The sequence below is a fragment of the Ostrinia nubilalis genome, chromosome 4 (assembly GCF_963855985.1).
Source record: "Ostrinia nubilalis chromosome 4, ilOstNubi1.1, whole genome shotgun sequence".
Classification (NCBI taxonomy): Eukaryota; Metazoa; Arthropoda; class Insecta; order Lepidoptera; family Crambidae; genus Ostrinia; species Ostrinia nubilalis.
In genome coordinates, this window is record NC_087091.1 from 15,345,591 (window position 1) to 15,371,049 (window position 25,459).

General features: G+C 37.5%; 1 protein-coding gene across 1 annotated transcript in view; it reads left to right on the forward strand.

Moving 5' to 3' along the window:
* The window catches only part of LOC135071241 (uncharacterized), a 254,495-nt gene that overhangs the window by 41,266 nt on the left and 187,770 nt on the right, over nucleotides 1-25,459 (forward strand). Inside the window, exon 2 of the mRNA XM_063965027.1 lies at nucleotides 25,139-25,294. Coding sequence (XP_063821097.1) covers nucleotides 25,163-25,294 — 132 coding nt within the window. The 5' untranslated portion in view covers nucleotides 25,139-25,162. The remainder of the gene's footprint in view (nucleotides 1-25,138; nucleotides 25,295-25,459) is intronic.

Sequence of the window (25,459 nt, forward strand, 5' to 3'; positions counted from 1 at the left end):
GACATAACCTACTTACGTAACGGTAACTAGCAATATGCATTCTTCAAGGCTGAGAAACATTTTTTTTCCTGTTTAGAGTTAATACCTACTTAGAATTTGACTCAACTTTATATTCCGTAAGCTTGTTACAGTCGAATTTAATGTATCAAAATAGTAGTGACTCAGTAGCTCGGTTCGTATGATTACAATATGTATAAGTTTTTATTAATACTTAAGACTCTTGATTGCATAACTATGCGAATAACTTGCAATGTAAGAAGTTTTTGTAAAATGAACTTATTACGAATTAAATGTATTGCATTGTGTGTGGTAAAAATATCGAAGAATACTTAAAATGTCAAAGCCAACCCATAAAATAAGAACTCCATGGTTCTTAATTTGTCTTCTTATAAGCATGAATCTAGTTTGAAAACGGCTCTACCAAATATGGTAATTTCTCGCTGTAGCCTTGGAAACTAAAACAAAGCGATTGTCATTGTCATATGCCTGTTTGTAATCTCAGCAGTTTCACGTTTTCATCGTGTTCGTAGAAAAGTGTTTAGTCACTTATGGCGGCGATATACTTGCCCATAAAACGGTACAGTAACTTGCATGCATGTTAAAGGCATGTGTAAGTAACTGGCAATGTGTAATCACTTGCATGCAGCATGCTATATGCGTCCTTGCGTGCCTGTTCGTTTCAGCCAAATGATGTCCACTGCTGGACAAAGGCCTCCCTCAATTTCCATAACGATCGGTCCTGCGTTGTCCGCATCCAGTTACTTCCCGCAACCTTCAACAGATCGTCGGTCCACCTAGTGGGGATATGACTGTATTTCCAAGTAAAAAAACTTAAATCAAATGCTGATTCTGTACGATTTACTATAGATATAGGCATGCCGGTTATGGCGCACACACGACAGTTACTGTTGGTGGCACGTGCGAGAAACTGGTATGCAAGTGTTTCAGTGACTGGCAAGTGTGTTGCTGCCTTAATCTTAAACTTGCAAGTAAAAGTGTGTTTAAAGTTAACAATAGTGTAGTTTGTTGTATTAAAGTGTGGTGAGTTGTCAAAAACGCAGAACGGGTGTTTGGGTGAAATTGAGTTTGCTGTCACGTTCGCCACTATTCTACGTTTTTACGGTTCAAGCTAATGGAGTTGAGGCCACTTGTCAATAACTTTCATGTTAATTTTCCTCAAGAAAGAGAAACTGGTCAGAATATACTAGTTATTAGGTATTCAGTACCTTCCCTTTTAATTTCAAACGACTATCATTTATCTGGTTGTGTAGAAGATAAACAGGACAGATCTATGATTAAGATTGAACTCAGTTAAGAACGTTTATTTCGTAATACGGACCTAAATATGTCGATTAAACATTTACTTAATTGACAATTTTGTATGAGGGGTACCATCAAGAATTTCAAACCATCACTGTGTGTAAGAGCAATTAATCACTAAAAGTAATTTGGAACTTACAAAATCTCTTCTCTTTCAACTTTTCTCCGTACACAGTGAAGCATGAAAATTGAAAGAAAGAAAAATATTTTATTTTATAAGATTTTGAAGGTTTCGCGTTCCGTTTCGACTAAAATAGAAAGATACGGGTCTTAAGAAGGTCTTCTTAAGCAGCATAGCAGCCGAAACGTCAAGCCGTGAGTACATAATGTAACTCATGAATGAATGTCGCGTTAAGATCCGTGTCTATCTATTTTAGAAAAATATTTACTGGCTAACTGAAATAAAACAATACAAATCTACAGAAAGAGAAACAAAATTGCTTACCAAATTGGTCTCTGCTCACTATGAGGCCATTACGTATTCGAGCGCGTTACGGCCACTGGCATTGCATTCCCATTCAGCTGAAAATTCTGAACCAAGTCTGAAAATAACACTATGGTTATTACTTAACCGCTCGTAATCTCCATGGTTCTAAAAATAAACCCCTGCTAAAAATACTATGATGCTACGGCGACCTTGACGGCGACCCCATGGAGGGTTTGTGAGGGCGGTTTATATCTTACTACTTTATGGGTATTTATTTGAGGGTACAATGTTGCAGTTAAAACTGGATTTTTTTAAGTAATATCGAAGATTTATTTATTCATATTTTATAACTATTGAGAGTTAACTTAGTTTAGAATAATGAATCTTAATGAATACGTTATACGGAACACTACATTTAACCAGTTTTTTGATTGGATGATTGGTCCCTGTCAATTTGCAAGTATGTAGATTTCCAACGATGAAATACATTACAGAATGAAATAATTATTTCTAGATGTTTCTAAAATAGACTTTCAGTATACAAGTAGCAGCATTAAACAACAGAAATTTGTCCAAAAATATAACTTACTAGCTGACCCGGCGAACTTCGTACCGCCTTAGCGTAGAGATTTTCTTTATATTTTTTTCCGTAAAAACCTTGTACAGAGTATTAGAAAACTACAAAAAAAAAATCAGCCAAATCGGTCAAGCCGTTTTCATGTTATGTCGTGACAACGGAAAACGGGTTTCATTTTTATATATATAGATTTACAACTCCATAAGATGGTGCTTACCTTGATGGTGTATTTCGTACAAGATGCTATCGGCAAATCAGTTAATATTAAGATTAAATAACTCATATTATAAAGGTACCAATTACAGCGATAGAATTAGGATCGATAGCTCTACATGGTTATTTAATCGATAAATCTCTTACTTATCTGTATCTCCACTGTTATACATAAATTAGAGTTAAATACCAGTTGCAGGCAAATCGTAAAATCTAGGGATTACCGACTTCGAAGTTCGAAGTGGTACATTAGATAGACTTAGGGTTTGGTCTTTGGTATTAGTCAATATTAGTGTTCTCAATATCAGCTACCATAATATTAGTGCCTACCATAAAATCAAATTCTTTGAGGTGATGACTGTCACATAATTATTTTTGGAAAATTCTTTGAGGCCCTGAAAAAAATAATTTGATAATAATAATACGTACAAAAAACGTTTGCAATCGAACTTTATTTGTAGTGAACTCTACTGAATTGAGATTTTTTTTTAGCTTAAACGTGGTCATTTTCTACTTAATTATAAAACTAGCTTATATTCGTTATACTCAAGTAGAAAATTACTGACCTTAATCCAAATTAATTAAACAGCTCGAAAACTGTTATCGAATCTTGTTACTGTGCTCGAATAATGTTATTTTGATTTTATTTTTCATTTTTTTATGTTACATGAGATTAATTTTTTACAGTAATCCGTGTCATTTATAAATTAAAACGTGTTTTTCGCAAAAACTGTATTAACCACTTAACGGGCGATATCCGCATACCAGTACCACGACAACCCCTGGGCCTTTTAATATTCATGGCACAGCCGAAGCCGGGAGCTTAATATTAACTTAATATTGCGAGTCTGGCGCCAAATCGCCAGAATTATTGATTTGATTCATTGGATGCAGTTAATTTAGTCTGCAGTTGTTTGGAACGAAATTGGAATTATGAACAGATGGAGGTCATAACTTTGTTTGTTTGTTATTGAGATAACTTTTTTATTTAGTAAATTTTGTAGTTCTATGGCAGTTTTGTGACATAATTATGTTTCTGATCTCTGTAATGGATACAGAACTTATTTAATAAGATAACGTCTTCAATAAATCTGCGTGTGTATAATACATATATTTATGGAAAGGGGAATACAGAAAGAGAAACAATTTATTTTATTTCTATTAAACTTTCCTGTACTGAGAATGTAAAATTGGCGGACAACATATCTTTAAAGCGATTTTTTCTGTATACCTTATAATACACGTGTCTATGATGTCACGTCCACATTATCATACAAATTATAGGCTTTATGATTTCATAACAAATTAATTAACCCTTCAAACTCCATCCCAAAACCCCAGTAAAAGTTGTAAGTGCCAATCTAAACTTATTCGCTTTTTAAAATCATAAAGGTGTCTGGTCGTGGGCTATAAAGGCGGCTGCACACCCGATCGATAGCGCCGTCTGCACGCCCGCACTGCGCCCGACCTTGCACCGCTCAGCTGGCTGCGTGGATGTACAGTTCTAGATGAGATGAAAACGAATAAGTGCAAGGTAGTTATGTTGCTAAGTGCATTTCGGAATTGAAGGGCTCAAACAAACACGATTCAGTGTAAGTTGCACTTTCACGGGGTGGGTAAAAATTAAATTTTCCATTCTTTTAGATTATTTGTATCGTAACTTACTTATTGCGGTAAAGATATGAAAATAGTACCTATGAACACGATGGAGCAGAGTAGTCAAAGCCTTGGATGATGTTGAAAGAACGAAACATTAAACTAATTACCTATTAGGTACCTACGAGTACCTAATATTAATTGCATTTAAATATCAAATATTTTTTGACATTTAATAAGTTATTGAATAAAGGTTTTTAAGTTTCTAGGATATTTTGTTTGTGCTGTTTCAAAATCTCTTTATCTTGATTCTTGATAAAGGAAATATACAATCACAATCTTTGTTATCACCAACAACAAAACACTTCAACAGCATTGACTAAAAGGATAAAAAATACTACTTTTATCCTAATGCTATTTAACATTGAATGACATTAGATGACACTAACTCTACCCATGATACACGCTTTTAGGTATACCTAACTATATGATAAAATCATCCTTAATGCTCCAACGCGAAAATCCACCAGATGTTTAAACTGAGCGTTATGGGGCTGATTGATAGTGCTGTCACCCGCCATAAAGGCGAGTTTACACCAAACCCCTTGTCCCTATGTCAAGCGACATAAAGGCGAGTTTACACTGAACCGCGCCGGGATGCGATCGATACGAGCGTCTGCACGCGACGCACTGCGGCCGTGGCCTTGCATTGGGACCCCAGTCTGAAAAACCGTGTATCTACTTTTAAACTGCTAACTGCAAACTGCTAGTTTGTTGCTTCTGTACTTGTATAGGGAAAACCGTCTGGGATGAAACTGAAATGGAACTGAATCAATAACTTTTATATGTTGCAGAAAATTTTATTATTTCGGATTGAACGTAATTAGAATTGGGGTACAAGTAAATTCAAAGATGTTATCTAATAAACTAAGAAGCAATTAGTAATAACAGTTAGGCTGAGTTGCACCACGTAACTTTAACGGTAACTATAACTATAACCGGTGCTTTTTGTATGGAGTTTGACAGATATTTGACGTTTATCAAAGTTAAAGTAAGATGGTGCAACCCGGGCCTTAGTGTTCAAACAACAAACGCAATCAACTACAAAAATATGCAAACTCACAATTGATGTCATTTTCCCTCTAAGATTTTCTTGCCTTTTCTCCAACCCAATCTCGTTCAACACTAGCGTTGAAGTATTGGTCCCAACATATTCTTGCAAGACCAATTTAAATTATGAATGATTCGATATTGGCTCCAACACATTCTTACATGAGAATGGAAACCAGCGGATTGGCTCCAACATTGTTCCAATGCCAAATCATCCAGCATCTCAATACCAGCACGTGCAACCAATTTGCGCTAGCTACCGGAATGTCAGTTTCTGTTTGCATGAACTCCGCAAATGAGGGAAACGTGAAGCAGATTCCTCTTTGATTAATAAACGTTGCTATAAAGATCTGCGAAAAGCTTTACGGCTAGAGTGAGCTTTGATGTCAGGTTTATCAGCTAAGGAATCTTTTGTAGAAATATTTTTAAGAATCTTGATTGAAACAAAAGTATATCGTTGCATTTTTTCACACACTCATTGAAAAGAAGTACTTGGTGGTCCGAAATGCTTTTATGTTTTGATCATGACTTCGACTTGGCAGCGCTCTACAAGCTTAGTACATTACATCATAACCCTACGAAGCTGTGAGAATCCTTTTATCTCAGAAATTCTCACTCTTATTCCAATTCCTATTCTTAGTCCATTGAATTGAAATAATATGTGTTTTTTTTTACTCCTAGCATTTTTTGGACTACAAACCAACCTTTTTAGTTCATTTACAATTATTCTTAACCTTATTCCGCCATTTTTGGAACGTCAAAAAAAGCTCAAAACTTTTTACATCACAATCGCCCACGCAAAGTTACCTAGTTGTCGCAAATGGCAATAAATGTCGCAAAAACGCGATTGTCACTAAAACAATGGTGACTGTGTTCGACCTTGACCATCAACGCTTCCGTTGCGCCGGCGCATGACACTAGTACAAGCCTTGTTCGCACTAGTCGAGTATAGTAGAGTCACTCGCCTTTAGTAACTAAACTACAACCCGGTCGAGTTAACTGCGTACCTTGCAGCCGTGACGTCACACCGACTCTCTGGTATGGACGGGACGAACGCGGGGAGGTATGCGGGTAAATGGGAGGGCAGTTAGCTCGATCGGATTGTACTCGCTATTGACCAAAAAATCGTTCGGACTTTGATCGAGTAAGGACAGTTTACAAATAATTAGTGGTTTTTATAATTGACTAAGTCGCCCGGTTCGAAGTTATTTAGTCGGTTAGTGAGTGAGCAACCTATTCTATAAAATTTTTGATGTTCAGACACATTTAGTTATAAAATTACTCGACTACCTAATGCAAACAAGGCTTTATTCTGTGACATGACTCATGGTAGATTCGTATCGGTGCACTTGTTGTGAGTTTTTGAAGCCGATAATTAGCAGTGTCACTTGCATGATAAATGGTTGGCAACTGGTGGCTTGATTTGATTAAGAGATAGTTGATAAGACCATGTTTTGTAGTTGACAAATAAAAATGATGATGCTCAGATTAAATTTTTAAGTAAGACCGACGGCCGACAAAAATTCTGTTGTCTACAACAACAGACTTTTAGTCGGCCGATAGTATGGTAGGGCTGCCTGTTAAGCGCATATTACACCGATTTGGCATCGGTCGATTCCTCTTACAAATGGTAGTCAACCAAACTATCGACCGACTAGAAGTCTGTAGACTGTGGAGTGTCTAAGGGTAACTTAAACTATGACTATCTTATATTTGCTGCATTTTTAAGATCTAAGAGAAGAAAAGATCTAGTCAATCAGTAAGTAAATTTATCAACACTTTTAATGCTAACAAACATAAAAAAGTTGTAACGAAATCCACACTGAGTTAAAACAGCGTAGATTGTTGAGGATGTACCAAAAATAAACAAAAGAAGAGCGGAACACTCGAGTGCAAATGCAAAGTTGCGACTATTCAGTTTCTAGTATTTATTCCTTTGGCACGGATGCTGTTACCCTAAAACCGTCTTAACCTCGTAACCGCTGTTTGTTCCTTATTTTGTCTCGCAGTGTAAAAGTTTTTGGACAGTGTTTACATTTAGCCTCTTTGTCAGTTTGCCAACTACAGCGTCTGATATAATTCAACCTTTTAAATAACTATATTTTTTTCGATTTTATCATTTTTCGATCTCCATGAGTGCTCTTACTAGATTTTAAGTGCAGTTTTCAACATTATCTTGGTATTAAACTGGTTTAGTGGCATCTAAATTTTGTTTAGTCGCCGAGTGAGTGTTTTAGCGGTCTTCCGACGGATTAGCAAGCTGAAGTGGCAATGGGCAGGGCACATAGTACGCAGAACTGACGGCCGATGGGGCAGAAAGGTTCTGGAATGGAGGCCGCGTACCGGAAAACGCAGCGTGGGACGTCCACCTACAAGGTGGACCGACGACATCGTAAAGGTAGCAGGGAAGCGCTGGACGCAGACCGCTGCCAATCGATCAACATGGAAAGCATTGGGGGAGGCCTATGTTCAGCAGTGGACGTCCTATGGCTGAAATGATGATGATGATGATGATGAAATTTTGTTTGAAGTAATCTGTCCGGGTCTATTTCTAAATCCTAATCAATGAAAATCCGCTTTATTGTAATTAATACGTGAATTGCGTTGCTTCCATGTAATAAAATAATGTAATTACAGTCGTATGAATAGGTCAACAGTTGTCGTATAAACGCGACAATAACACTTACACAATTAGGCATGTGTGTAACGTCCTCTTCAATAATTGTGAAATGTAAATAAAACATGTTAAGCAACGTTTACGGTTCGTACAGTTAGGTGCGAATAAGTTTTCCTGTTTAATTCATAAATGTAAAATTTTCCTTAATTACTTCAAAATAGAGATTTTTAGGAGTCTTCCAGTGACTTGGCCCGTGGACTAAGTTGCCAGAACAAAAAATATTTAAAAATTCAAACCAGTGACTTGGCCCGTGGACCAAACCAAAAGTGGGCCAGGTCGCTGAAAGATTCCTGGCTTAAAGATTCTTTAATTCAGGCACGATTTCATGGACACTACTTCAAAGAGTCTGTTCTGGAGCTGCATAAGCTTTTGCTACTTATCTTACTCTACCCTCCTTCTTTACCAGGTACTTGAAAATAAGAATTTTGCTTTAAGTCTCATACACTAACTTGCCAAGGTTTTAAACCTTTGTTTGTCACCTGTCATCCGCTTTGCAATGGAGGGAAGTCGAACCTTAATTTCGAACTCCTCCTATGTTCTTCTGATTAATTTCGTTGCGGGTCCAATGACAGTTTAACCTTCCCCCGGGATAAACTTGACCTTCATTGGTTGGGTTTTTGTGGCGGTCAAGCTGTAGATCCTGGCTACACATGAGTTGCAGTGGTGTGAACGAGAGGTGGGAATAGTCCCGTAACTTGCCAAGGTACGAAACGTACAATGAAAGTGCATTCTATCGCGCCACACAACTAAATTCCCTTAGTTTAAATTCCATGTTAAAACCACAGGCTGTGCAGTCAACTGAAAGGTATTTCTGCACCCGACTGTAAAGTTTTATGGCGTTTTTAGGTGACACTTGTCCTACTTATATCTCATTACTGGGCATTGTAGTTTCGCAAGTGCGAATTGGAGAATGCGCGTTAAAGATTTAGCGAGAAACTGACTGTTTTACATACAATCCAATTCCTCTTTGAAATTACAAATAGCGATGTTTTGTAATATTAATAATGAAGCATCATCTTTCTTCATTTAGATTTCATAAATGGAAAGCAAAAGCATTTAATAGTCAAATAAATATATTATTATTATTGAAGCTTTCTTAACACGTTGGACGCCACGCGGCTCACCGGTGAGCCTCGAACAATACAATTTCCATTGCGTCTAGCGTCTCGGCGTTCAATGACTTAAAAAAAACTTATAAAAATATTTCTTTAAGTTTCTATAGATTTCTTAAAGGCGATTAAAAGGCAAATTCGTGAACATAACTCAGGCTTCTCCAACTCGTCTAGCCAGCATGTGGAGTGTAGGGACAATCCTCCGTTTTCCTCTGTTAAATTAGACAGGGTTATACTCCTGCAGTGAAGATCAAATTACCAGATGATGATGATGGCATTTTCTGTTTATGTACATGTTTTGTGGCATCTCTTAGACTAAAAAGGTAACATATTATTATCGTATCGTTGCCTTTAGAATCTGTACTATAGCCTCTACCTCATATAATCCATTACATAATGCGCTTCGAAAAACCTATCCCAAGCAAGAAGACTGTCTACATCGGTAAATCACCAACTAGACGTCTTGACGGAAATAAATTGAACATACCAGTTGCCAAGTCTGGGATTGTTGCTTTATCATGACCAACTTCATTACGGGATGAAATACACGCCATTTTGTTGTACTGTTCGCCAAATTGCTTCAGTACCAGTTAGTTAAAACAAACTGCAAGGCCCTGGCAAGGCTTTTTATGTAAGGGTGCGTTCATAATTTACACCCGTATTCACAAACGTTGAATAGAGCTCAGTGATTGGTTCGTGTGTCACCCTGTGCGTCCACGCGCATTGTGAGACCTCATAGTAATCTTCGTGAATATGGGCGTAACTGTCTTAGGCCCGATTTCCACCAAAGCGGAGAAGAGTTGTTTTTGTAACAACTTTGGTATGGAAATCTGATTCAGACAATTAAGGGTCTCTTCTACGTATTGATGGAACCCGGGCTTAAATCTGAAAGGTGGTTTAGGAGCATTCGATAAAGACGATCGAGATTGTTTGTTATGTAAAGTTTTTCCCAAAACAATTGAGCTATTTTACAAATAGGTAACATGCTTGTTATATTTTTTATTAAACTTTGATAAATCCATAGTGTGTGACTAGATTGGTATTTCTAGCACTACATCTATTTCAAGAGGAGAGCGTATCTTCACCTTAAAGGCCGGCAACGCACCTGTAACGCCCCTGGGTCTGCGGGTGTCTATGGGCGACGGTAATCACTTACCATCAGGTGATCCGTCGGCTCGTTTGCCTCCTGTCACATAAAAAAAAATTAATCAAATTGAAAGAATTTAGCCTAATTTGATGAATTTGTCTGCATCCTTCCACCAATCCCCACTGAACTACTTCATCGCCGGGTGTCTGTGCCTAGCAATGGGACGTCTATAATCGTCTTGCGCTGCTTTTTCTTAGCACTGGCTCATTTATTGTCCCGAAACAGTGGTAAGGTTAATACTGGGACGTGTAAAAGTGCTTTTTAAAAGCTTACTTGCGAAATAAAATGAGTTTTTTATGTTTCTTCTGACCTATAAACGTGGCTAAGACATTCAGACTTGTACATCTAGCATGTCTAATCTGGGCATCCGTGTAGAATAATTTTTCAATTAGACTAAATTGAATGAGTGAATAAATGAATAAATTTGTACTCAGGAAATGATTCGCCTGTGAACACAGCCTAACGTGAATGGGGTGCGAACTACGAATTGTGTAAGTTGTAGTTAATTTAGCCTTAATAATAGAGGAAAGTTATGAGATTATTAGCTTGCTACGAGCTTTGGAGTTTTAAGAGTGTTTTATTAAAACAACGTTTATTAAAACATGTACAAGTGGTTTTATTTTAACAGCATTAATTTAGGATTTACAATATCACTGACAGTCTTTTCATGATACCTAGTATGAACATGGTTTTGATCAAATATTTTGACGGGAGTAGAATTTAGTTACCTGTGTTGTTGTATTAATTAGGAAAATTATAAGGAAGGCTTTTTAAAAAGAAAAATGAAATACGAATACAAATCTTTTATTGAGTACTTACGCCCTTTCCAGGGCGCTTATACACGTCCCAAATCCAAATAACTTGCCCTACCACCACTTCGGGACAACATTATGGACTGGTGCTGAGAAAAAAAAAATTGGTGAGTGAGAATAAAATAGTTTAAAAATTCTACGTCACCGGCGCTGTAAATAATAACTGGCCATAAAATTCCGACATTCTTATTTCAAACAATAAAAATAAAAACAAAAGACTGACAATGCACCAACTATCAAACAAAAGAAGGGCGATTTTATGGCGCGAAGTTTACGTGCGTCACAAGGCACTAATAATTTTATAACCAAAATAATCTAATCCACCCCAGCGCTTGTCAAATCTTCTAGTCAGCAGTCAAATGAGCCAGTGCTCCCCCGTTTTTTATGACCCCACAGAATTTAATAAAAGTTTCACCCGTGGTTTTGGGGTCAGGGTGGAATTTGCTGACTGTGACATGGGGTCTGATAATTATTTGTGCATCGGATCGCTTGAACGCAGTAATTAATGGTGTCAATCAAACGATTAAATGGGTAGTAGTTGCTACAAAGTCTTCTAGGGAGAAGACAGGCTATTCTGAACAGAAATTTCGTTTACTAGGGCTTGGTTTCACCATGCTACTTTCACTTTAACAAACGTCAAGAATCTGTCAAACTCCGTACCTACAAAAACACCGGTTATTGGTAAAGTTATGGTCAAAGTAAGGTGCAACCTCAGCCTAAGAATAGCGAGCAAATGAGAGTATCTGATGTACCAGGAAGTGTTAGAAGTTAGGTATAGCAAGAGGCCCACAAAAGTTGTAGTCGGTAAAATTAAAAGTTCTTTTTTGTTAAATATTTTGTCATAACATTTTTCAAAGTTTGATAGTGTAGTCGTACTAATTTTAATTCTCAATTATGTAAGTAAGTATCTTTTATGAGATCTGGTTTTAAAACCAACTGATAGTTCAGAACATAAACATTCATTAGACTAGAGCTCGTTACGAGGTTGAGGATTAAAAAGTTCGTATATTAATTAAAAAGTCTTTCGTCGGAAAATGCAACATAATTTAATTAGAACCACCGTTGCAGTATTGTTTTTATTTGCAAATAAGTTTTCATTACATTAACTCCTTTATTACACTCTCATAATTATGTTTATTTGTTGAAAAGCATTGTTTAAGTGAAAATTATTCATCTTACTACAGGCTGTTATGTAATTTCCCACAAGTTGTTAAAAATGTCTTCAAAGTAATTTTCTTTATCTGAGTAATTCAACAATTAAAGGCCCCAATTACAAATTTTACCCAAATATTTCGATGTTGCACGTACGAGTACGTTCTTTGCCAGCCTTTTTGACATAGTGCATTTGAAATGTTCTCGATATAACTTTTATTAAACTCCTGGCAGCAATATCTGGTATTCCAGCGGAATTCCGGAATGTCTGGTTTGTAAAACTACGACGCAGTCTGACTTAAAGCAGATTTATTTCATACTTTATTTCATTACCATAGTCGATTCTCTTGGAGTTTTACCTATATGAAAGAGGTTCCAAACATTGTGTGTGATACAATGGGAGGTTATTCAGGCGACGCAAAAGTATAATAATTTTTTTTTTAACGTTTTTGTATACAAAGGGGAATCGATATCATATCATTAATTATGTTTTAAAAAGCAAACTCTCTGAATCAATTGTACTGTTTACTCAAAATATTTTAACTCGAAATCAAATAAATGTTTAACAATGCACGATTTACATTATGGATTACCTACCATAATGTAAATCGTGCATATGCAATATGCTGAATCTGAAAATTAACTGAACTGACTGTATTTAGGAAAATAAGAAAAGTAGTTATAATAAGTATTGCCAGTTTTGCGACATATTAACGGCATTTAGCATGGCAGTTTTAACGTTGATGCATTATATCTATTGTGTATCATTATGTAAGATGACTAACTTTTTACTTGTTAGAGCTGCGTCTAAACTCTGCTATAACAATCAAAACGTAATACCCTCTCTATCAGTCAATGATGCTATCTACCCAATGACACCCGCTCATACAACGTCAGGGTTCTCACATCAAGCGATTTGCTTTCTTCTTATGACGTTCACATGTCATGGAGTTTAGATAAAATCGTCATCAAGATGGCGGTGTTTTGTAAGGTGTTCAAAACAATGAGACGGGCTGTCACAACCTGCAATCATTGTAATTGCTGACCTTCGCTGACACGCAAAGTGCGTATGCGCGGGTCATCTATCTATAGCGGTGGTTCTCAAAGTGGGCGTATTCATCCCACTGTGGGGGACAAACAGTGATCTTAGGATTGTTGTCGACTTTATACTAAAATAAATAAACAATGATTAGTTAATAGGTAGAACAGGACAGCAATGTAAACACTGTGGCATCTTATGTAGCCTTAACACGGGCGATATTGCGATAAAAATATATAGTCTGATGTGCTATCGACTGGTACCATAAGCATTTTTAATAAACATTACTCTATTGAACGGATGCTCCGGTTGGGGTGCATAAGACTCATTCCGAATCTTTGGGAACCACTGTCGGCGTCTAAATGATGATGCGATGTCATAGAGTCAAACTCTTAACTTGATGTTAAGAAAGTTCTCTATTAGGCAATTCTGATGAATTTGTCACGCCATTTATAAAGACAGTAGACATGGCAAATGCCACCACAAAGTACTTATGAAAGGTCAGCTGTCCTATATGGATAAGTACATTATAAACTAGATATTATTATATGGCAGCTACACTCTGTAGTCCCAGTCTGTAGTGTAACGGAAGACGTAGCGTGGGCAGGCCTCCCACTAGGTGGACCGACGATCTGGTGAAGGTCGCGGGAGGTGCCTGGATGCGAGCGGCGCAGGATCAGTCTTCGTGGAAATCCTTGGGGGAGGCCTTTGTTCAGCAGTGGACGTCTTTTGGCTGAAACGATGGCAGCTAATGCCTGGTCCGTGATCACGTAGAATTTTGTCCAATGACCCCAAGCTACCCATCCTTATCGCTCGCGCGTAATTATATTGCTGTCGCGACTGTGCGATGGGCGCCCGCAGTGAGTATGCGAGCGCGACAGCAACATAATTACGCGCGAGCGATAAGGATGGGTAGCTTGGGGTCATTGGACAAAATTCTACGTGCTCACGGACCAGACTTTAGAGAACTCTGTTTTTTGTCTATAGTGTAGATAGGTACAGATAGTAGTAGATACATTTAGAAACGAAAGTTATAACTCTAGTTAGCTACTTCTAAAGATTTTATTGAAAGCTTGATCTATTCTTAGACTTTCCTAAGTAGATTTCATGCCTAAGTTAGGCCTATAATTTTACACCAACTTGCATATTTGGTCATCAATTACGAATACAGTTACACAAATGCGAATTTGTCACTATTTGGGAGTTCTAATAGCGCCATATACCAATAAGGCCAATACGCATTGACATTCAAAGGCCGCACGGATATAGCGGCCCGCATGCGCCTACGCATAGTACAAATAGGATGCGAAGGCTCACTCTGTGTTACAATTTAGATCACTAAACATGTATGATATATATATATAACCAATATAACCAAAAACCTAATAATAAATGTAGAGTCAACAGCACATCTGATTTGAATACGTTTGGTTGTTTGAAAATAACACCAATTATAACTAGATAGAGGTGGGTGCCGCAGTTTTTAGCATAATGTGTCTTCGCCCGTACATAACATTTTCAGTTAGTCATAAATGGCTTAATTGATTTATACGTTTGCCTTCTGATCACCATGAAAATGTATTGCGTCGAAGTATTTCATTCTCATGTTTGTCAAGTCCAATGATCTTGCCAGCCATCGTCAAAGTTTTTAATTTCATCTACAATGTAATACTAAATCTGCTTCCATAGATCTATTCTTCTCAGTCGGTACACTCTTGTCAGAGTGGTCGTGGTCATCATTTTGAATCACGATTCAGAGTGATGTTCCTAGTAATACGGCGAAATAAAAGATCTATAGTCATTAAGAAACATAGTAGACGTGTATAGTAAGAGCCAAAGCACAGGATGCGTTACGGCGGCGCGCGGCGCGGTGCGAGTTGGTGCAAAATATCTGCGGTTTGGTTCTAACGTATATCTTGTAGTTGCTATTTTGATAAAAATATATAGTCTCAGCAACAGTTGACAAACTGTACATGAGCAAAGCAGGAAAATAGCGGGCCTACCATTCAAATTTTATTCATAAACGTCAGCTGCGCGCACTCTGGGATTCGCGATTCCGTATAAGGCACATTTATTCTATATTGGACCAATTAGGACCGATATAGTAACGGTCGCATTAGCATTAACGTTATATTTAATGGCCAACACTGGTACCAAGTCGTAAACTCATTTTATGGCAGGTTTTTTGCATGTGTTCAAAGTGACAAATAAAAAATACCTATATGAAGTATTAAACTTGAAACATAATGTTAAGTGGTTTATCAAATTCTGACTGACTTGGTGGTTTGCGTTTAGCGGGTGCAGGTTCTAATCCTGCTGAGGGCAAATATTATTATTATTATAAGAGATTGAATTGGTTGATAAGCCATAAGCGATACCGGAATGTATTTTAATTGTTGGAATACAGGTAAATAACCTTAAAAAGTCCTAGTGTGAACTTTTGACATTAATACCTACTTTCCCCATTTAAAATTAACACTAATAATGCATGTCGTTTTCATGTAAAATCGAATTAAGTTCATGTTTTGTAATTTAAGTATCTCCAATGCACAAAAACGCCAAATTTTTGATTGATTAAGCGTATTTACAATTGCCCATTCAAAAATACCTCTCATTTCTTTTTCGTCGTCTCGTCCATTTTATAAAGAACTTCAATTTCTTCAAACTCCAACTTGCTCAGAGATCAGCTACTGTGGTCCAAAGAAAGTAAACACTAACCTGGTTCTTAAATCACGTCATTTCCAAATTGAATGTTCAAAAGAAAAGAGTAACGGATATGAGAGACGAATTAGTTTTAAGATTGCGAATACGGTAAAGTGACACGATTTTTTGAATGAATGATACCTCCCACATACATGGGCAGTTGTTCACACGGTGGATTGAAGTTGTGGCCTATTGTAGGTTGGTTCTGTATCCATCGTCGGTTTTGATGTGTCATGAAATGACATGAGAATTTAGACTTGTTGATGTTTTAAAAATATGGTCTCTTTGTAGATGAATAATCTAGGCTAGAGAAAGAAAGATTTATTCGAAATTTCATGTTTCTTGGTATCTTGAGAATTAAACTTGTTCTTCCATCATTAAAGTCATTGGATTATTATGGATCAATTGGATCATGATGGATCATAATGGATCAATTGGATCATAACTTTGTTAAATAATAAAGTTAATGGATAAGCTACGGTTATCTCATTCACCTATTTAAAAGCAAATTACAATATCTCGAAGATAAAAATTACTATATTATCAACAATGGAAACAAGCCTTACCATCGCACGGTCATCGTGACAATAACCCATACACTATTCTGATCCTTGTGCCTATTAGATTAAGATCTACCATCTCAAGGCCCAACTTTTACTACGATCCATAGTTTTCGCCCACCAGTAACATGATTTACTACTTGTCCCAGTTGATCTAGTTAAATAAATAATCTAATAACCGGTTTGTAGCTGTGACACTTTTTGTTTAACTATAAATCAGCCTAAGAAGCTAATGAAGCGTTTGTGTAGAAAAGCGTTTCAAATTACTCTTATTAGTTTTATTACCAATTGTTTTACCAGCTTTCTTAATGCATTATGATAGTTTGATGTTTGTCTTCATTTTATATGTGAATTAAAAAGTATTGTTTATTTACTGTGTGAATTAAGTTTTTTATTGAGGTCATATTCCCTGATAGGTTTTACGTAGCCTGGAAAATGAAATCTTACCCTTTTTTTTGGAAAATCTGGTTGAATCAAGCCTGCCACAGTGCCACCTTCTGACCAAACTAAAAAAACAGATGAATGATTTTACATTATGGTAACTTTTGAGTCCTGGAGAGAAGACAACCCAGGACCAAGCTGCCTGGAGACGCATGACGCGGACCCCAAATAAAATGGGAATGGGCCAGGCAAAAAAGAAGAAGGTAACGTCTGAGTCGAAAGATTCTGACCACTGGCCTTCGTAATGATACCTAATTGGGAAATTGGAATACATACTGATTTAAGCATTTGGATTTACGACTGTGAAACCTAACCAAAATGACCAACAAAAGCTTACCGCACGCGTTATACAAAAATACATTTGAGAAATATGTTAAAAACGTGACAACTCATTCTCTTTATTGAAACGTTTGAATAAAGCTTACCATAACAGTTTACCCACATCATGGAGTGAAAGTTATAGAAAATAAACGTTGGATTTATAGGTTTATAAGTTTTATTTCAGTTATTTGGTACAACACTTTTAAATGTTTGAAGAAGCCACAAATAGAACTTAAAACAGCGACTTGATTTATTGGCTTGAAGAGTTTTATTGTTTTAGAACAAACCGCTATGTGATTCATAAAATCCAGTAAGAAAAGTTGTATAAATTAAAGTATGGATTTCAATGCAACGTTGAAATTATGTAGGAAAGATTCTACAGGATTATTTCTTCCATCACTTAGGTCTGTAACAACTGAAGTCACAAATTGGTGATAGATTTCATGAGCTGGCAATGTTCAATATGATCGAGAACTAAGTATATCTGCCTTCCGAAACCCAATATTATCGTCTTCCTTTTCTGTCGGTTGAACTGTTAGATTCTGCTGATTGAACTGTTAGCTGATTAGATTCAAACCTTTAAACTTTACCAAACCTAGAACACTTACACAAAGTGATTTGTCCTGAGATTCGAATCAGAAACTCCGAATTAAGAGTGTAACTTTCTACGTATAATTCAATTTCATCGTGAAAGTTGACGTAGGTCATGCTTTTTGTACAATGAGAAGATGCTTTGTGAGTGCAACATATCAGCACAAGACTTTTAGAACTACAACTCGAAAGTTTCTTTGAACAATGAATACAAACACATTTTGGACGGTTTCCTTAGCTTCTGCCAACATTGTTTTGAAAGTGCGGAAAGTTTTCTTCTCTTTTGAACTATGACACAACTGTAACAAATCCTCATTTTGAATGATTCTTTTATCTTTTGCTCCTTTGACTTCCGTTTGATCTCTACCATGCTGACTGACATGACTGACCTACGTCGCGTGCTAACTCTACGTGCCATAAATCAAAATTGCTATACAATTGCTCTACACTCCATTTTGGGAATTAAGGCCGGTCCACACTGGACGTTGGCAGTTATTATAACGGCATCAACCAATTGCGTTGTGTAATAGAATGTTGCTTTGCGTCATAGACAATCGTCTTTACTTTGTTTTTGGTATTTGTGCACTTACCGTTTTGGGTTTAATGAGGTTACGTGTTTGTGACCAATGTTTGTGTTGTCATAATGTAACCAGTTGTTTCGAAAAAAATATTGTTGTCTCTCTCACCCTTGTAAGTATCTCAGGGTGAGTAAACGAGATAAACTGAGACAAACAGTATTGAGTTTTGTATTTGCGAAATGGGCCTTCGAAGTTCTGACGAAATAAAAATATGATAAATCGCATGGCCAATATTGGTGCAATATAATAATATGAGCAAGTGTATACCTAATCTATTGATTTGCATATGGTACATACAAAACGACCACTGACATAATTATGTAAACCAGTTGACAGGGAATATGCATGCCTAAAGCTATGGATCAAGTTTATGTGATACATGACGCATACATGAATGGATGACAGCATATCACTTAGCTAATCACTTTATACTTCTAATAGATACGATTTTGGCACAAAAATTAATAGTCCAAAAATCTATGAAGATTTTCTTGAAAGTAACCGTTAGGGGCGCTGTACAATCTGTCTTTTCATGTTATTTTTTACGCAATCGCTAGTGAGTACACATAATGTAAACTCATGTTAAGCACATTGATATGGTATGATATGGCTAAATAGCTAACTTAATCATGTGTTTGTATAATCTAAGAGCAAACTTTCTGAAAATGATACTTTAACGAGACTAGTGCATAAACTAAATAGTTCATATAAATTATTGATAATGCCCATTACCAGGCTTTCAGCGTTTCCTAATGACATTCATTTATCATAGTTAATGCACGCAAAGCTCTTCCCGTCGGTTAAATCAACTAACTTATGCAACCCGATGTTTGCCGCATTGTGCTAACTCAAGCCGAGTTATCGTGTTTACTATTGGAACGTTTACCTCACTATCCTGCCATAATAAAGCAAATGAAACTCAACTTTATAGGAAAGAACATAGAGTGCACGCCATTTGACTTTTACAGGGTGTTTAAACCATTGGCATCCTTTTAATATACGAGTAAGACTCAACTAAGTACGGTACATTCCTATAGTATAGTACCCTGTATTACATTCCCCAAATGTGAGACAAATTCTTTCTCAAATTCCGGGCCTTTTCAAGGCGAGAGTGAATAGGCACTTGCAGGGCAGAAATATACCATCCTAGACTGCATCCCACTTAACATCAGGTGCGATTGTGGTCAAATACCTGTCTTGTTATGTATAAAAAAAATACAATGACGTTTTTTGTCTTTATTTTGACTAATTAAGTAGTCTGCTGGTATAAAAAAGAGTTTTAAACGATTTTACAGCCAATAGCACTTTAGACTATACATTTTTGTTGCAAAATAACACCTATTACATTGTAATAAGGTGCCACATTGTTAAGCCTGTTGGGCTGTCATCTGTACAAGGTTTTAATTATTGCAATTTTAACTTATTGGATTTGTTTCTTTGAGGAATGTAGTACATGTACCATGAGCATTCTTATTTTAAAAGTACGCCAAGGATTTAAACATCCTGTATAAGACGTGTTCGAATTTCATAACATGCAAATTTAAATTATAAGTCAAGGAGATAGAGTGTGAATTCGTTAAATACAGATAACAGGCTAGATACAGATTGAGGTAACGTTACCTATTAAGGGAATGCTCTAAATGTCTGGGAATTCAGAAGATTATCGATTTATGTAATTGTTTGGTTCTGTAGTGACATTAATAGATTAATATAGTGTCCATATTTAATTGGTTTTAACGCAATCTACTAACGGACATGAGTTGACTTAATTAACAGTTCTAGCACAGAATATTCTAATAACATCGTTCCAGTTCCTTGTTTTATAGAGACTTTGTTTCTGATGTTTTACGATTACGTTATCACAATATTTTTAGTTACGAAAATGTAAGTTCATTCATGCTTCTATATGTCAAGATAATACCAAGAAGAAAGAAGCGGGTAGCATTTGTTTTATTGTAGTAGAGTATAAAATATAGAGCCCGTGCCAATAATAATTTCATAGATAAAATGATAAGAATCTAGTACAATAGAGACAATCTTAGGCTTGTTTGACTTTGCAATTAAAGATTTAATCACGATTGACATCAATAGGAACATAGACCATTCTGTCAATGTGATGTCGTAGTGGGCCTATTTTCTTTAAAAGATTGCCACAGCTAGGAAGTAAATTGGCTCTGGGCTATAGATATGAATATTTTCATTACATACGTAGCTAAAATTACTCGTATGAACTCTACTGGTTTTAAATTAGAAAGACTGAAAATTCTTTAATTTGGCACACATTAGGAACTAAAAGATACAAAACTTAACTATACTATATTAATTGGAAATCATGAGAAAACAGTACGTCGCACCACGATGCTGGTAAGTGTAAAACAGCGAATGAAATGGGAGACCATAAAATTGTTTGACCATTGACGCGTTGTACTTAAAATAGGTACAGATGCCACATAAAACTGTAAATTTTTCTCGTTAAACCCTACCTATTACAACTACTTAAGATGCTACACCTTGATATCCATATAACAGGCTAATGTCACCTTGTTCTAGAACCACCATGTCAAGGGTCCCATAGCACTGTCCTACTAAACGAATTATCCACACCATTGTTTTGGCGGACCGTTTGACCAAAAAATTTAATTGAGAATAAACCGTCCCTAATTAGAGGTATTGTCTTTGAATGTTCCAAAATGCTATTAGTTAGTACAAATTTGATGGCCAAATTCCCGTAACCCAGTTTTGATAGCAGCAAGTAGGTTCCGGTGATTGTTTTCAACCAGTGGCGGATTTACAAATTTGCCGCTAGGTAGGCCATTCAATTTTTGCCGCCCCTACCTACTGACTTTTGAAATTCAATACGTTAGTTTAATCCCGTTATTACTATGATTGTGAACTTAATGATATTTCTGTCAGTTACTAGATTATTATTGCAACCCGCATTGTAATGATGAGTTTAATGTTGACCTAAAAACAGCAGTATGTACTAATCCTAAGGTGGGCAAAGGCATGATATGAACACAGACAAAATAATGTGTGGTCAGTAAACATTGTTTTTGGTAAATATTTTTATTGGACTTAACAGTTTAATAACAATAGGTAAAAACAATTTCTATTAAAATATAACATGTTAACAATTCAGTTAATGGTGACAGAAAATGAGATCAAATAAGTTTTACACTATTTTCTTGCGAGATTTTAAATTTGCAAAATCATTAATTGTATCGACGTATGAAATCTTTTTCATAAGTTCTGACTCTATGCACAAAAGAGATAAAGCATTAATAGGCCAGAAGAATTAGATTTTAAATCGGAAATAATTCCTACAAAAGATTTTATTGCTTTAATGGCTTCATTTTTTTTGGAAGAGGGGCAGTCACAGTAGGTAACACAGAGTCGTTCAGGTGAGTGCCAGGAAGAGGTGCAGCAACCGCAGTTAAGGAACGGCTGGGACGAACAAGGATAGGCGCATCCAGCTCGTAAGCCTTGATAGGGTTACACTGGGTGAGGCGCTCCTTTTCAAGTCTTGGAAGCCTGCGGGTAACGTGCCATTGGACTTGGACAGGGTCATTAATTTTATACACATATTTTCTACTTTGCTGAATATTTGCACGAGAACGGTTTGTTCAAAACATATGAATTTGGTCTTATTTAATGCAGGATTAAATGCCCTTCAACCGTCAGGAAGACCACTTTTCGATAGGGTAAGAAGTCCTTTACGCGGTATAACCGGAAAACCGAAAAAGCGCCCCTTTCGGGGGCCCCCACCACTTAAGCACAACTCCGTCGAAGTCGAAAACCTAGGAGAGTCTTTATGGGCAACTAATGAAGCCATTAAAGCACTAAAATCTTTATTAGGAATTATTTCCGATTTAATTCATTTTTGTGTTTAATTCTTATAAGCTTTTCTTGACTTAAAGTAGATCGTAGATAGTTTTTAACCCGTTTTAAGCAAGAAAAGCTTCTCACCTGAATGTGCACAGAGCCATGCAAAGTGCTATATCCAGTATAATTAGCTAAGAACTTCTTAAAGGTAAACAGAAAGACCAAGGCTTGGTAATACAGGGTGGCCCAGAAGAAAATTAACTTTTGAAAATTCAAAGGAAACGAAAACTGTACCTAAATTTTTATAGAACTTTAACTATTGTAATTTAAAGAAAATTTAATGCAATTTATTTTTAAATTTACCTTTATTAAATTACATCGCCCAGGAGATTTCCTTGACGCTTACAACATTCAATCAACATACATCAAAATCTTGGAATGCGTTCGTCAGAATTACTTTGAAACCTATTTTCAATTTTTTGCCGAATGCTCAGCTTCAGTTGCTGCATGGTTGTTGGATTATTAAAAGTATACTCTATTCTTAATGTAACACCACAAAAAATAATTTTCTGGAGTGAGATCAGGGCTTCCTGGTGACCAGGAGATGTCACCCCTGCCTGAAATTATTTTTTTGTGGGAACATGTCTCTTACCATCTAAATGCTCTCATTTGAAGTGTGACACGTAGCCCCATATTGATGAAACCAAATGCTCCGGTCATAACCTTGCAAATCTTGCAGCTTTGAAATCAAAAAAGCAGTGGTGAAATCTCACTGCCTCTAAGAAGCGCTAATCTCATTTCAGCAGACTTCTTTTTGTGAGGTTACCTTTTATGGGCAGAGTATACTCTAATAATCCAAAAACTCTGCAGCATTCATCTATCCTGAATCCATTTTGAGGTAACTCTGAGGCCTCAGCCTCGAACTTAGCGGGCAGCGGGGCGGCGGCGGCGGCGGCGCGGGAGCGGCAGGATCTTATGCGTAAAATCAAATAGACCGGTTCTCGAAAACAGCGGCACGGCAGCGGCGCCGGAGCGGGCAGCGGCGAGGGAGCGGGCAACGAGCGGGCAGCGCACTCCTTCTTTTGCCCACAATAAATCGAGCGTAAGGAATGAATTTGAATCGAAATAAAATTGTCGCCGTTGTTCAGACATTTCGTTCGCGAATAAAAACAAATATCTCGACAACACAACCCCGAACACAACACTTCGCCGCTAAAGCGCCGCGCGAGCTGCCCGCTGGTTTCGAGAACGGGTCTGCGTTGCCCTCCCCGCTCCCGCGCCGCCGCCGCGCCGCCCCGCTGCCCGCTAAGTTCGAGGCTGAGGCCTAAGGGCCGCCGCCGCGCCGTCGCCGCGCCGCTACACTGTTCATACGCACCGAGTAAAACCGCCGCCGCGCCGCCACCGCGCCAACAAAGCATAATAAAATTTGGCGGCGCGGTAGCGGCGTCGTGTGCATCAGCGCTTACGAAAGTTTTCCAAAATGTTGACCGAATGTTGTAAACGTCAAGGGAATCACATGTACGATAAAATTTATAAAAGACAGTAAATTTTAAAATAAATTGCACTAAATTTCCTTTAAATTGCAATAGCTTAAGTTCTACAAAAATGTACAGTTTTCGTTTCCTTGAATTTTCAATAGTGAATTTTCTTCTGGGCTACCCTGTAAAACAATATACACGAAGTTGTGGAGAGATGGTGCTCGTGCTAGGCTCCGAAGATCCTGTGTTACTCAAGAGTTTTTTATTTTATTTTTATTGAAACGCTATTGGAATATTTTAAAATTCATGATCACATAAGGACCTAAGTATACATATATTACAGTGCGTTTATTAATCGTTTATTTATATATGGATTGTGTAGGTATACGTATAATTATATATTTTTTTCCTGTAAAAAAAAATTTGCTAAATTTGCCGCCCCTCTAAATCTGCCGCCCTAGGCACTGGCCTACTTGGCCTATTGGTAAATCCGCCACTGTTTTCAACAGAAGCTCCTGCACTCTAAGTTAACCCTGAGGCGTCTTAAAAGGTGATGTTTTGTAACAACAATGGCCTGAAGTAGTAAATCGCTCATGTAATACAGCGTTTACAAGTGTCTTCTTTTTTAGTTATCTAAATCCTTTAAGTACAAGACAGATGGATAAATGAAAGATTTTCGCGTTAAGACGAAGCCGCCGCGCCGCGAGCCGCCAGTCTGCTTGTGACCACTGCTATAGCATAGCAGCTGAAACGTCAATGTGGCTCATATGAAAGTCTCGGTTGGGACCCGTGTTTCTCTATTTTAGATGGTTATATGGTTTGAGGTGCATTGCAAAAATAGTAAAAATAGTTAGGTTGTCATATTCTACTATCCGGCGATATTCGATCTCCGATGTCGTAAGAAGAGACTAATGGTAGCAATATGCGACCCGTCTGGTCTCACCAACCCGTCAGGCCAGACCGTGGACAGTGCCAATTCCTCCGTTTACCCCGATAAATTACAGAGAGTCGAACTCCTGTAATTACGACTACATGAAGTCCAAAGGCCTCCCCCAAGGATTTCCACACAACCGGTCCTGCGCCGTCTGCATCCAGGCACCTCTCGCAAACCTTATCAAATCGTTGGTCCACTTAGTGGGAGGTCTGCTCTCACTACATCTTGGGGCCTGTGGTCGCCATTCGAGAACTTTTCTGCCCCAGCGACCTGTGTGCTTACCATGAGTTTACGTTAGGTGTACTCGCTAAATCTATGAAGATTTTTTTCCTGAAAGTAGCCGCTAGGGGCGTTGCACAATATGTCATTTCAATGTCATTTTTAACGCAGTCGCTAGCGAGTAGGTACACCTAACGTAAACTCATGGTAAGCACACCGATGATTACGATGATCATAAAGAAGATGAAGATGATCACATTAGTTCTACAATGAAGACTACATATCCTGATGTTGATGTTTTTGTTTCAGAACATGCCGCCCCCCGCGTGAGGCATGAGCGGCCGCGGTACGGGGGGGCAACGCTGCCAGCTGATCCTGCAGCGTTGCCTCGCGATCCAGCTCACCAAGCCCGGCAACGCGCCCGATGACTTCTGGATGTATGACTCGGGGTATCTGCTTTTCCAGGTTAGTTTATACATTTTAACTAGGCTGTTTCCATTGGGACGGTCAAAATTTGACATAAACGATTCCCAATCGCTGCATAGTTCTGACATGTAGAATAGAACCACAATTTTATTCCTCAGTAATTAGCCTAGGCGCAGACCACCGATTTTTAGTTAGCCGATAGTT